The sequence below is a fragment of the Equus quagga genome, chromosome 12, assembly GCF_021613505.1.
Source record: "Equus quagga isolate Etosha38 chromosome 12, UCLA_HA_Equagga_1.0, whole genome shotgun sequence".
Classification (NCBI taxonomy): Eukaryota; Metazoa; Chordata; class Mammalia; order Perissodactyla; family Equidae; genus Equus; species Equus quagga.
In genome coordinates, this window is record NC_060278.1 from 83,710,757 (window position 1) to 83,722,150 (window position 11,394).

Below are 11,394 nucleotides of genomic sequence, written 5' to 3' on the forward strand. Positions count from 1 at the left end.
TAGAGCGCTGAACAGTTCCATTGCTGGGGGACCACCTGATCTCCTCCAGCCTGCGTCCCATATAAAGCCGGCAGCCGGAGTGCTGAGCACAGCTCCAGCGATCGCCTGTCTGCGCGCCGCCGCCGCCAAGCCCGAGCGGGAGCCGAGCCCGAGCCGGGGCCGCCGCCACCGGGGCCGGCTCCGCGCTGCCGCCCGCCCGCCGCCCGCTGGGAGCTGTCCAGTGCTGAAACCCCGCGCAGACAGCCAATCGCGCCCGGCTGGCCGCCTACCCCCACCGGGGCCCCACGCAAGTGCCCCCGCCGAGCCCCCTGCCAGTCGCACCATGCCGCGCTCCTTCCTGGTAAAGAAGATCAAAGGGGACGGCTTTCAGTGCAGCGGGGTGCCGGCCCCCACCTACCACCCCTTGGAGACCGCCTACGTGCTGCCTGGTGCCCGGGGGCCGCCCGGGGACAACGGTGAGTGGGACCCTGCGCGGGGATGGCGACGGTGGGGGGAGCAGCGGGGAGGGGAGTTCGGGCCCTCCCCAACTCGGGCCACGAGGAGGGGCGCGCGCGGCAGGGAGCCCTGGGAGGAGATTTCCCGGGCTGTGTGCGCCTCCGGGGCTTCCCGAGGGCCAGGCGGGCGGGGCAGAGGCTAGGTCCGTACAAAGGGAAAGTCGCAGGGTGGGCCCATCCCGCAGCCACGCGCCGGCCCGGACTTTGAAAGTTGTGGCCCCAGAACGGGGCTGGAGTGAGGGGTGGTGAGAACATGGAGAGAGAGAGGCGCCCATGAAGGGCTAGTGCTGGGGGGGGCTAATGCACAAGGCAGTCTGAGGGTCCCCTGTCCCTGGTTGAGGGAAGGAGGGTGGCTGCCTGAGTGGGCTACCCTGGCGGGCAAGGTAAGCAGGCCTGGACCACCAGTCCCTGAGGAGCTGGGGTCCACTCCCTGGGGGTAGCTGGGGGCGCCCTCCTTCCCTTCAACCCTGCTCCCCCTAGCAATGCCGGACAAGTGTTCTCAGGCCCCCTCTCTCAGCAACTCTTTTGTTACCCTCAGCCACATGCCTGCCAGAGGCTGGGCAGTCCTGGGGACTGTGAGGAAGAGGGGATTTCTAGGAGGGATTTCTAGGAGGGCTTCCCCTAAAGTGGTTCCTGGTCCCCTGGCTGCACTCCTTCCCGGCTCCCAGCTTCTCACCCCCTCCAGAGCCAGCTTTGCCGCTCCTAGTGAGCCCCCACCCCCAACACACTCCATCTCTTCTCAGAGCAAGTTGCTGCAGGGACAAGGGTTTGGGGGACAAGAGAGGTCATTCAGGCTCAGAAGGGGGTGATCTCTGGAGGGTGTGGAGAAGCAGCAAAGATGCTTCTGTGGACCCCACCCCCCATCAAGTGGATCACAAAAGAGTTCTCCGCTGATGGCCCCACCAGGGAAAGTGTCTGGAGAGGAGGCGTCCTTTTGGCAGTAAGAAATCTGACATCACATGTGGTATCAGCTTTGGGGAGTGTGTGTGTGTGTGTGAGAGAGAGAGAGAGAGAGGAGGGAAGAGGAGAGGAGAAAAAGGAGAGAAGAAAGGGCTGAGGATGAGGGGGAGCTGAGATGGCAAGGGCAGGAGCCCAGGAGGCTGGGAGCTTCCGCCTCAGGGATTTCCAAGCACTTCGCCCACATTCCATCACTCTGCCAAGCCAGGTAGCAAGAGGGCGCTGGGCAAAGGGCTCTGCGACCTCGCCAAGGTCAAAGAAATTAGAGAGTGATCAGGGATACAGCCACAGCCACCAGCCCCTGGTCTCCCCCGGATCCCCAAGAGAAGCACCCCTCTTTGCTTTGCTCACGTGTCCCTTATTCTACTGTCCTCTTTTCTTGACCCCAGGGCCTCTTGGGATCGAGGACAGAAGCCCAGGGACGTGGCTGGGCTTGGCTGTGTGCTCGCAGGACACAGGGTGGACCTGGGGCCGTGCCAGGGCTGGGAGTGTGTGTGTGGAGAGCTGGGTAGAAAGTGAAATTCCTGCAAGACTAGGATGTGGATCCCTTGAGGGAACTGACACAAAGCCCTGGGCTCCCACCCCCTGAGGCCCCCCGGTCCTGTCCCCAGGCCAGTGGAGGAAACCCAGAGAAGCCCAGAGAATTTCTCATGCACAGCCAAAACTGCAGGCTGTTCCTCAGGAAGGAGGGAGGAGTGCCTTGCCTTGAATTCAGTCCAAAAAAGCTTTGAAAAGAGCCCCTGAGTGAATAAGCAGGGACAGGGCAAAGCCATCAGCAGGGTGTTCTTAGGGAGGTTCCACCAGGTTTGATCTTCTAGAACCGCCCCTGTCTTTGGCCATTTCCCTGAAAGGCTCCAGACCAGCTCCCTGGCCTCCGGGGAATCCTGAGGCTGTCCTGATAGGCCGATATCTGGCCTGGAACTCTGGGAGGGCTGGGCTCTAGATCTCTGACTTGCTGTGTGACCTTGGGCAAGTGCCTTCCCTTCTCTGGTCCTCTGCCTCCCCAGCAGTGAGAGTTTGGATGGCATGAGCTAAGTATCTCTCCAACTTTGACAAGCTCAGCTTCTATGAAGGGCAAGTGTGAGATGGGAGGCACTGAAGATGCCTGGAGGGAGGCCATTTTCAGGGTTTCTGTAGGGGTACATTTACCATTCAATGTCTGGCCAAGGGTGGCAGAGTTTCTGAGACCAGGCATTTTTCTTGGCTTCCATCCCTGCAAGCTGCCCCATGGTGAGGACAGGCACCCTGGCCTGGCCACCTTGGCAGTATCTGCAGCAGACGGTTAGTGCAAGAGACTGGGCTGACCCTTTAAGCCTGGGTATGGCTGAGAAACGCAGGGTCTGCCTTGTCCTGTTTTCAGGGGCCTCTCCTATCCCTGGGGTGTGGCCAGATGGGCAGTGAAGGCTCCCTCACTCCACCAGTGGGTAGGGGTCCTGGGGTCCTCGAGAGCCTGCTGGCTCCTAGTGGCCCGTTGTCTCTGCTCTGCCGGAAATAACCTTGCTGAGCGTTTGAGGGAAGTGTGAAAAATTGCTGAGCCGACGTTTTTCTCTCCCAGCGTGTGTAAGTGTGCTGGGTAAACAAGGAGAAAGAGAGGAGGGGGGGAGGGGGAGAGTGAGGGAGGGAAGGAGGGAGGGGGGAGGAGAGAGGGAGGGAGGAGGGAGGGCCTGGGGCTGGAGATAGTTCCAGTTATTAGAAAGATCCTCTTACAAGCCATTCCTGCAGCAAAGGCTGCAGGGTCAGGATGAGGCTGGTGGGAGGGGAATCCAGTGGGACAGGGAGGGGGCCTGTGAATGTGGAGGTCAGAGGAACCACTGGCTCCTAGCTGACGAAGATGCAGGACCCTAAATTAAAGAAGTGTACCCCCAGCTTGGGGAATGCCTGGGAGTGCTGGCTGCTGGAGAATTCCTGGAGGACTCCTCCTACACACACAGACACACACACACATGCACACACACACGCGATGCTCTTCTTTGCTTCATGCTGCCTTCCTGTTCAGCTTCTGTGGGCTGGGCAGAGGGTGCAGCAGGTGCATCTGGGCTCCAGAACCCACAGAACCCATAAATAGGGAAGGGGAAGCCCCCCAAATGGGGGATGCTGAGCACAGATTCAGTCTCTCAGGGAGATGCCAACTCACATCCTCCTCACCCTCGCAGAACCACCTCGCCCTCCAGTGCCACCAAGCCCACCCACCCCTTCGCGGGCCCTGGCCCCATCCCGGGGGATGCTGTGGACTCTCAGCCATCCCAGAGAAGGCTGCTGCTCACCCATGAGCTTGGCTGTGGTCTCCGTGGGCCACCGCTAAGGACATCTTCACTGTCCCTGGAGTGTCTACCTCCCCTTACACCCTAACTCTGGACTCCGGCCGGCGCCAGGTACCCCTTCCTCAGCACCCCGCCCCGTCCTGCCCCCATACTCCTTCAGAGTGCATGCGACCCAGGGAGATGAGGATCAATGCCAATCCAATAACGCGGGTGTCCGCCCTCCGCGGCTACATTAAGCCTCCCCGGCAGGCTGAGGAAGCTCCCGCTTCTACCCGTAGGCTTATTTAGTCGACCACATTATACCAGCACCCGCTTCCGCTCACGCCCTCTGATGGCGCCAGGGAGTCGCTCCAGGCCAGGCCCAGGAGCCCGGCTGAAAGTCCCCAACCACCCTGCACCTAGGAAAGTCCATCTGGGGAGCAGGGATGCAAAAGGACTGCCCCAATCCAGTGGCAGAAGGAGCCCAGAGAAGGCTGGGGAGGTGCCCAAGGACACACAGCAGGCCCATCTGGGTCTTCTTTAACCACAACTTCCCCTGGCATGTCTGTCTGCACTCACGTCCAAGGCCCAGGTTAGGGACATGTCAGAGGTCCCGGCTCAGAGTCTAGGTCCAACATCCAGGCCAACATCCATGTCCAGACCTGCGGTCCAGGTCCAGCGTCTACACCCAGGCTTAGGTCTAGGACCAGGTCCAAGGTCAATGTCTGAGGTTATAGGCTCCATCTGAGATTCAGGATAATCCATGTCTAAGTTCAAGTTTCAATGTCCAGGATCAGGTCCAGGTCAACGTTCAGGGTCCAGGATCAAGATCCAGGTCCAATTTCTAGTCCAAGTTCACGTCCAGGTCCATTCTCAAGGCTGGCTGGGCTCAAGTCTCAGATCCACTGTTAGCTTTCTCTGTGTCCTTGGTCTAATCTTCCCCAACCCCAGCCTCAGTTTCCCTCTCATGAAATGAAGCAGTTGAACTTGATCTCTTTCAGCTCTGACTTTCTGGGGACCCAGAAATCTGATTTTCCTAAGAATTAGTTAGTGGGAGTGTAGAATAACAGGGCCCATGTGGGATATGGAATCTGGGGCCCACAGTCCCTCCTAAAGCCTGGGGTCACACCGGGGACATGAGGGGCCCGAGCTGAGCATCCACTCTTCAGACAGTGTGTTTGTGGTCCCTAAGGGCGGGCAGGAGAGTGCATATAGGCCGTGTGTCAGCACAGCAATTTAAACATCCCCAAATCTGCCCCCACACACACTGCGGGCAAAGGGCAGCACTGGCAGAGGAGGGTCAGCTCTAACCTGCCGAGGCGAACCCGCGGCCAGTGCGGGTCCATGACTTGCCCAAGGTCAGAAAGGCATAAACAGTGGACCTTGTCACACCTCCCTGGGGGCTGCTTCATCTGCGTGTTCTAGGGGTCCCCACATCCTGGAGGCCCTCTGGGGGGCACGGCGAGACACCGCTGAGAGAGATGAGGGCCCCAGAACTCTTGGCCTCCTTCCCAGCTGGGGTGGCCCCTGGAGTGGAGTGTCCACGGCCAGCCCTCGCGTAGGAAGGGAGGTTGGAATGGGTCCTCCGACTGCACCCTTCTGGGGCAGAGAGAGGAAGGGCAGAAAGCAGGAGGGCTGGAGAGACCATGCTCACCGTGCGAGAAACCCTGTCTCTGGAAGAGGCCCAGGAAAGGCCCAGGGGAGATTCCTCTGAGGGAGCAGCAGGCGCTCCCCCAAGCAGTGCTGGGAAATTCAAGACCCTCAGCCACCCACCCCATCTCCACAGCTCCTTGAAAATCTTTCCTATTGATTCCTGCAGAGCTGTGGACCTCCCTGTGGGCCACAGAAATTGGGTCACAGTCAGGAAAAAACAGAATATGGGGATTTCAGGAGGTGGGGTTGGTGGGGAGGGGCCCTGGAATCCTCTAGACACTCCCTGGGCCTGGGTCAGTGGGCATCAGCCCCACGCCTAGAGCCCTGGTCATGCTAGACCAGACCTTGCTGTGCCCCCTGCTCGTGTGGACTCAGAGACCCTCCCCAGTGGGCAGGTGTACCAGCTGTCAGGCCCTTGGAGGAGGTGGGTGTCATTTCTGGTCCAGTGCCCAGGGAACCGCTAACAAAGATGCTATAATAAGGGGAGGGGGAGGCACCAGCCCCTTTGCCCAGCTCTGAGCAGACAGGAGAAACTATTTTTATCCCACTTTGCTGCTGACAGACCTGGCTTTCTGCTCAGCTGGCTGGAGCTGATTCTTGAGGCCTGAGGCCCTGGCACAGCAAGAAGCAGCTCTAAATATACCCATGCAGCAGCCCCTCAGCCACTGCCCCCCCCCCCCCGTATGGCTGGGCCCTCCTCAGGAAAGTGGGCCACCTGGGAAGCTGGCCCCCCACCGGGCCCCTCTCTTTCTCTGCCGATCTAGACACAGAGAAGTGGGACCGGGGCTTGAAATTCCCTGGAGGGAGTTTGGGACCCTGGGAATCTGGGAGAGACTGGGAAAAGAAGCCCTGGACTGGGAGACAAGAGGCCAACCTAGCTTTGATGAGAAGTCGCTTTGTGACCTGAGGTAGGTCAAGGCCCCTCTCTGGGCCTCAGCAGAACTAGGGCACGGGAAGAAGTGACCATTGTGCTCCCTTAGACATGAGCAAATATGCATAAAGCACTGAGCAGGTGCCTTGTACACAGTAAGTGCTCAATAAGTGTTAGTCATTACTTTTATTAATTATTATTATTTACAAAAATTTACAAGGGGCTGGAGCACTTTCTAGAATAGCTTCTCCCCACCTCCCGCACCCCATCATCCCATCAGACACAGGCCAACTGGAGGGTGGATTTGAAGAAACCTACCATCTCTCGTCCCCACCACCTGGAAATCCTCCCTCCCCCAGCACACCTCCACGGCCGCTCAGGAGTTTTGGAAAAACCACAGGCGTTGGCGGGTGTCAAGCCTAACTCGTCCTCAGTGACCTTGGCCAATCCTCTCCCGTCCCCAGCCCTCTGGGCTTAGTGCAGTGCCTGACACACGGGGAGGGCTCAGGAGGGAAGCAGCAGTAGGACTTGGTGGAGATGCCTCCCGCCCCCACCTTACCCCAAGGGGTCAGTGGGTGAGACAGTGTCTGCAGAGGGCCCAGCACCTTCGTTCTCATAAAATTCCCTTCCCACCACTCCTCTGGGTGCAGGATTTTTTTTAATGGATTTGGCAGCTTCCATCTAAAACATCAAGACTCTTGGGCAGGGAAAACCAAGTCATTCTCAGGTGACACGTGCATGACATCTACACATCTCCAAACTGTTTCTGAGCCTTCCCCATAGCCTCACGTGGCAGGAGTGGCTCTGGTCCCTTGCCCTCAAATGTGGGATTTGAGTCCAGAGAGGCTGTGTGACTTGCCGAAGGTCACACAGCTAGGGTATGAGTAAAAGGGCCAGGAGAAGAGACCTGGCTCTTCTCCCTGGGTCCCTCCCTGCCTCTTTTGAGATCTAAGCAAGAGAGCCCTGTCTCCCCCTGTCAGCTGGGGGACAGGCAGCTCAGCCTTCCACAGTCACCTGTGGGGCAGAGGAAGGCACTCCAAATCCATCTGGGTTTGACACACAAACTTAGAAGAGCATGGCCTATGGTGTCCTAAAGGAGTCTCCAGGGTTGAGGCCCAGAGAGGTGGGGTGGTTTACCCAAGGTCACCTTGGGCAACCTGGGACCCCCATGTGTGTCTCTCACTCTGGCAGATTAGAAGGCTATCACCAGGAAATGCAGGGATAATAGTAATGGCAATAATAACGACAGCTTGAGAGGCTGCTGCGTGCCAGGAATTGTACACTTTACAGGCAATGATTCATTCAGTCCTATTATGAGCTCCCTTACACAAATGTGGCACCACAAGGTTAAACAACTTGCCCAAGGTCACCCAGCTAGGGAGAGGTCGTGGACCTGTGGAGAACAAGGTGGAGGTGATGGGGGCTGTGGGGCGGGGACAGGACAATGGGCATCACTGAGACATCTATTCAGCCACGGGGCAGAAAGGCTCTTTAGAGTATGCAGCCGACCTTCTTCCTGGACAGACCTGGACCAGAGGTTAAGCAACCGGCCAAGGTCACAAAGCAAGTTACAACCACCTCCTGCTAATCTGATCCCCCGCCGGCAGCGCACGCCAAACTCCACAGCTGCACCAGGCCTGGCCCCACGATTCCAGCCCCCAAGGCAATTCCGCATCCCTCCCTATGCAGAGAGCAGCCTTTGTTTGAGACGCCCCTATTTCTATGTCAAGAGCCCCCGCAGGGACTGGAGTAGGTGCTGTAGTGCCGCAGGTCGCCACCAGAGGGCGCCAGGGTCGGGGAGCCCAGTTGGGGTGAGGACCACCTGGTTCATGGAGCCGCCCAGGAAAGGAGGTAGAAATCACACACGCTGGGGGAGTAAACAGAGGCCCAGAGAGGAGCAGCAAGAGGAGTCTGGGCTGACGCCGAGACAACCGCAGCACACAAACTCACCTGGGGAGATTGTTATTCTTAGTAATAACAGCCAACATGTACTGTGGGTTTACAATGTGCCAGGCCCTGGGTGAGAATTCTGGCTCTAAGTTACTAGCTGTGCGACCCTGGGCTTGTTACTTAACTACCTTGTGCCTCGGTTTCCTCATCTGTAAGACGGTACCAACCTTAAGAGTCATAAGGCTGGAATGCATTTGTGTGTGAGGCCTTTAAATCATGTCTGACACACAAGTGCCCCAGGAGTGTTGGTTATTATCTGGCCACTTTTCACTTACATTTGTTTACTCATGGGCTCCTCACTGCAACTGTATGTGTTATGTGCTTTTATGATTCCCCATTTACAGCTGGGGAAACAGAAGCACAGAGAGGTCAAGAAGTTTGTCCAAGATCACACAGCTGGGAATAGTAAAGCGGAACTCAGTCTAGGCTGTGTGGCACTCAAGTTGTGTTCTTAAACGATATGCCATTCTTCTAATGACAGAACATGCCAGCGCCTGGTCACATGATCGGTGACCCCCTCCAAATGGATTCTTTACTATCCTCATATCTAGAGAAAGGAGCTGAGGTGCAGAAAGATGCATGACCTGCTCAAGGTCACCCGGCTACAGTCTGTGTTGGGGAATCAAGTTGTCCCAAGACCAGGGACAAGTAGAGAGAATGGCCTGCAGCAGACCCTGCTGGGCTAGGGGGTGAGGCTGGCCTGGCAAATCTTTATTACCCATTTCACAAATACTTATTGAGTGCCCACTAGCTGGGGGCCTAGAGATGGGAGGTGAACAGCCCAGCCACCGCCCCTTCCTCAGGGACCCTCAGTGAGTGGAAAATGGGGGGAGCACTGCAGTGGCTTCCAACCCTCGCTCCACCCCTTGAGCAAGTACCACCACCATTCTACACCTCGGCCTCCTTATCTGTAATTCAAGGATTTTTGTGATGATCCAGTGAGGTGATGGGAGTGAAGCTCTCAGCACAGAGCCGGGCACATAGTAAGCGCTCAATAAATATTAGCTGCCATCATCATCAGTAATCACGATGGGAAGAAATACAGAAGGAGAAAGAGGGGGTCTGGGAGTAGCCAATGGGTATTTAACTCAGTTTCAAACAATACTCCCCGAACTTCTTGGGGCCTGAGTACCAGGACTGATCCTGGAATGGAAGGTAGGGGAAGCTCCAGACCAAAGGCAGATAGCAGGGAGGAGCGGGGTGCTGAGAGGCTGGGCAAGTGCCCCACCCATTTCAGAACTGACAGGGCCACTGCCCTCTGCATCCGACCACAGAGTGCCTCCCTGCTGAGTCACGCACCCCCACAAGCCCCCATCACTGCATGTGCAGGCAGCTGAAGGGAGAGAGGGAAAAATAAGGGCACACCCTGGCCTTCAGGGTTGGGGGACAGTTTGCACAGACTTCCCCCTGTGACCATCCCAAGTGCCAGAAGAGAGGCCGAGGCACGGAGGCTCAATCAGGCAGGCCGTTTGAAGGAAGGCAGGCTCGGAATCTGGCTCCCTGCTTACAAAAACCCTCTGCCATCCGCTCACTGGAGTAGGGGAGGCTGGGGTTGGGGGGGAGGGGGTGCGACACAGATCTCAGGGGTCCGAAGGAGAGGACCAAACGCCCCCTGTGCCACTCCCCCACTGTGAAACCTCGGAAAGAGCCCTAACCTCCACTGTCCTCCAGAATCAAAGGGCGATGGAAACACTTGTTAGTTTAGTGCCGGGTTGATACGTTTGTGCATGTCTGCCAGGAACTCTCCAGGGAGCCCAGGCTCCAGGGTTCTCAGGAGGGTGCTAGGGCCATGCGAGGTCCTGGGAGACACAGACAAATCCGGTGGCCCCTGCCCCCGGGGAGCCCCTGTGGAATCCCCCAGGAGAGCCACAGCCAGCCCACCCACCAATCACGCAAACCCAAGATGGACAGGATTTCTGGTCCAACTCTAGAGGGAAGGGAGCAGCGGGGGGAGGGGAGTCCTCACAGGGGGCACTCCAGAAGGCTTCCAGTGGAGCAGGGAGCAAGGCAGGCCTGGGAGCAAGGACAAGGAGGTCCCTCTCCTGGAACACCTATTCCACGCCACACCCTTGACCTCTGAAACCCTCCAGCCGCCCTGCGAGGTGGGTCTAACAGCATGAGATCCATTTAGGCACCGTCTATTCACCGTACCCCTCTCCGGAGCCTGGCACATGCTGGGCACACGGATCCAGCCCCGGGAAGCTCACAGTCTGGTGGGGGAGGCAGACAATTAAATAATCTTCAGTGAAGTCACTTTTTCGAGCAAGTAAAAAGCATAATTATAATAGCTAACATTTATACAGCAATTACTGTGCGCTCCCTCTCTCTTTCTCAATTTCCTTATATGTAAAATGGGGATTATAATAGTACCTACTCGGCGGGGTCTATGATGGTTAAATGAGCTAACATGCGTGAAGCATCAAGTGCTTACTGGCACACGGTAAGCGCTTAATACATGGTTCTTTCCATCACTTCACTCAGTCCTTCCAAAGACCCTGGGAAGAAGTGTCCAATTATAAGCTCCATTTTGTGGATGAGGAAACCGAGGTTCAGAGAAGTTATAGCATTGGAATGGCAGGATGTCGTTGGAATAAAGACAGCATGGGCTTCGGCGTCAGCCTGCAAAGGTTTGAATCTGGCTCCATCACTTACAAGCTGTGAGCTTAGACTATACGCCTCAGTTTCTCTATCTGTAAAGCGGCTGTAATAATAAGACCTCCCCTGCGTGGCTGTGAGCACTTAAGAGAACACAAAGCCAGCACACAGGGCCCCGCGCTCCACGAGGATGGGGTGGGCGGTATTTTCTCTGTGGTCCACGGAGGAGGGATCTGACCCAGGCAGCCTGACGCCAAGAGCAGAGGCGCACGACAGCCACCAATGTCTTACAAGCAACCATCCTCTTCCAAGAGCGCCCGCGGGGCGGCCGAGCTGGGGGGCGCGGGTGACCCGGGGCCTCACCTTCCTGCCCGCTCCCCTCTCGCCCCTCCAGGTTATGCCCCGCACTGCCTGCCCCCCAGCAGCTACGATGCGGACCAGAAGCCGGGCCTGGAGCTCGCGCCGGCCGAGCCCGCGTACCCGCCGGCGGCGCCCGAGGAGTACAGCGACCCCGAAAGCCCGCAGTCCAGCCTGTCGGCGCGCTACTTCCGCGGGGAGGCGGCCGTGACCGACAGCTACTCCATGGACGCCTTCTTCATCTCGGACGGCCGCTCGCGGCGGCGGCGCGGCGGGG

The 11,394-nt window shown here is 57.7% G+C and overlaps 1 protein-coding gene across 1 annotated transcript in view; it reads left to right on the forward strand.

Annotated features, from left to right (window-relative positions):
• The first annotated feature begins 322 nt into the window (after positions 1-322).
• Positions 323-11,394, forward strand: part of SCRT2 (scratch family transcriptional repressor 2) — an 11,999-nt gene continuing 927 nt past the window's right edge. The window contains exons 1-2 of the mRNA XM_046678356.1: positions 323-455; positions 11,155-11,392. Of these exons, the coding sequence (XP_046534312.1) occupies positions 323-455; positions 11,155-11,392 (371 nt within the window). The remainder of the gene's footprint in view (positions 456-11,154; positions 11,393-11,394) is intronic.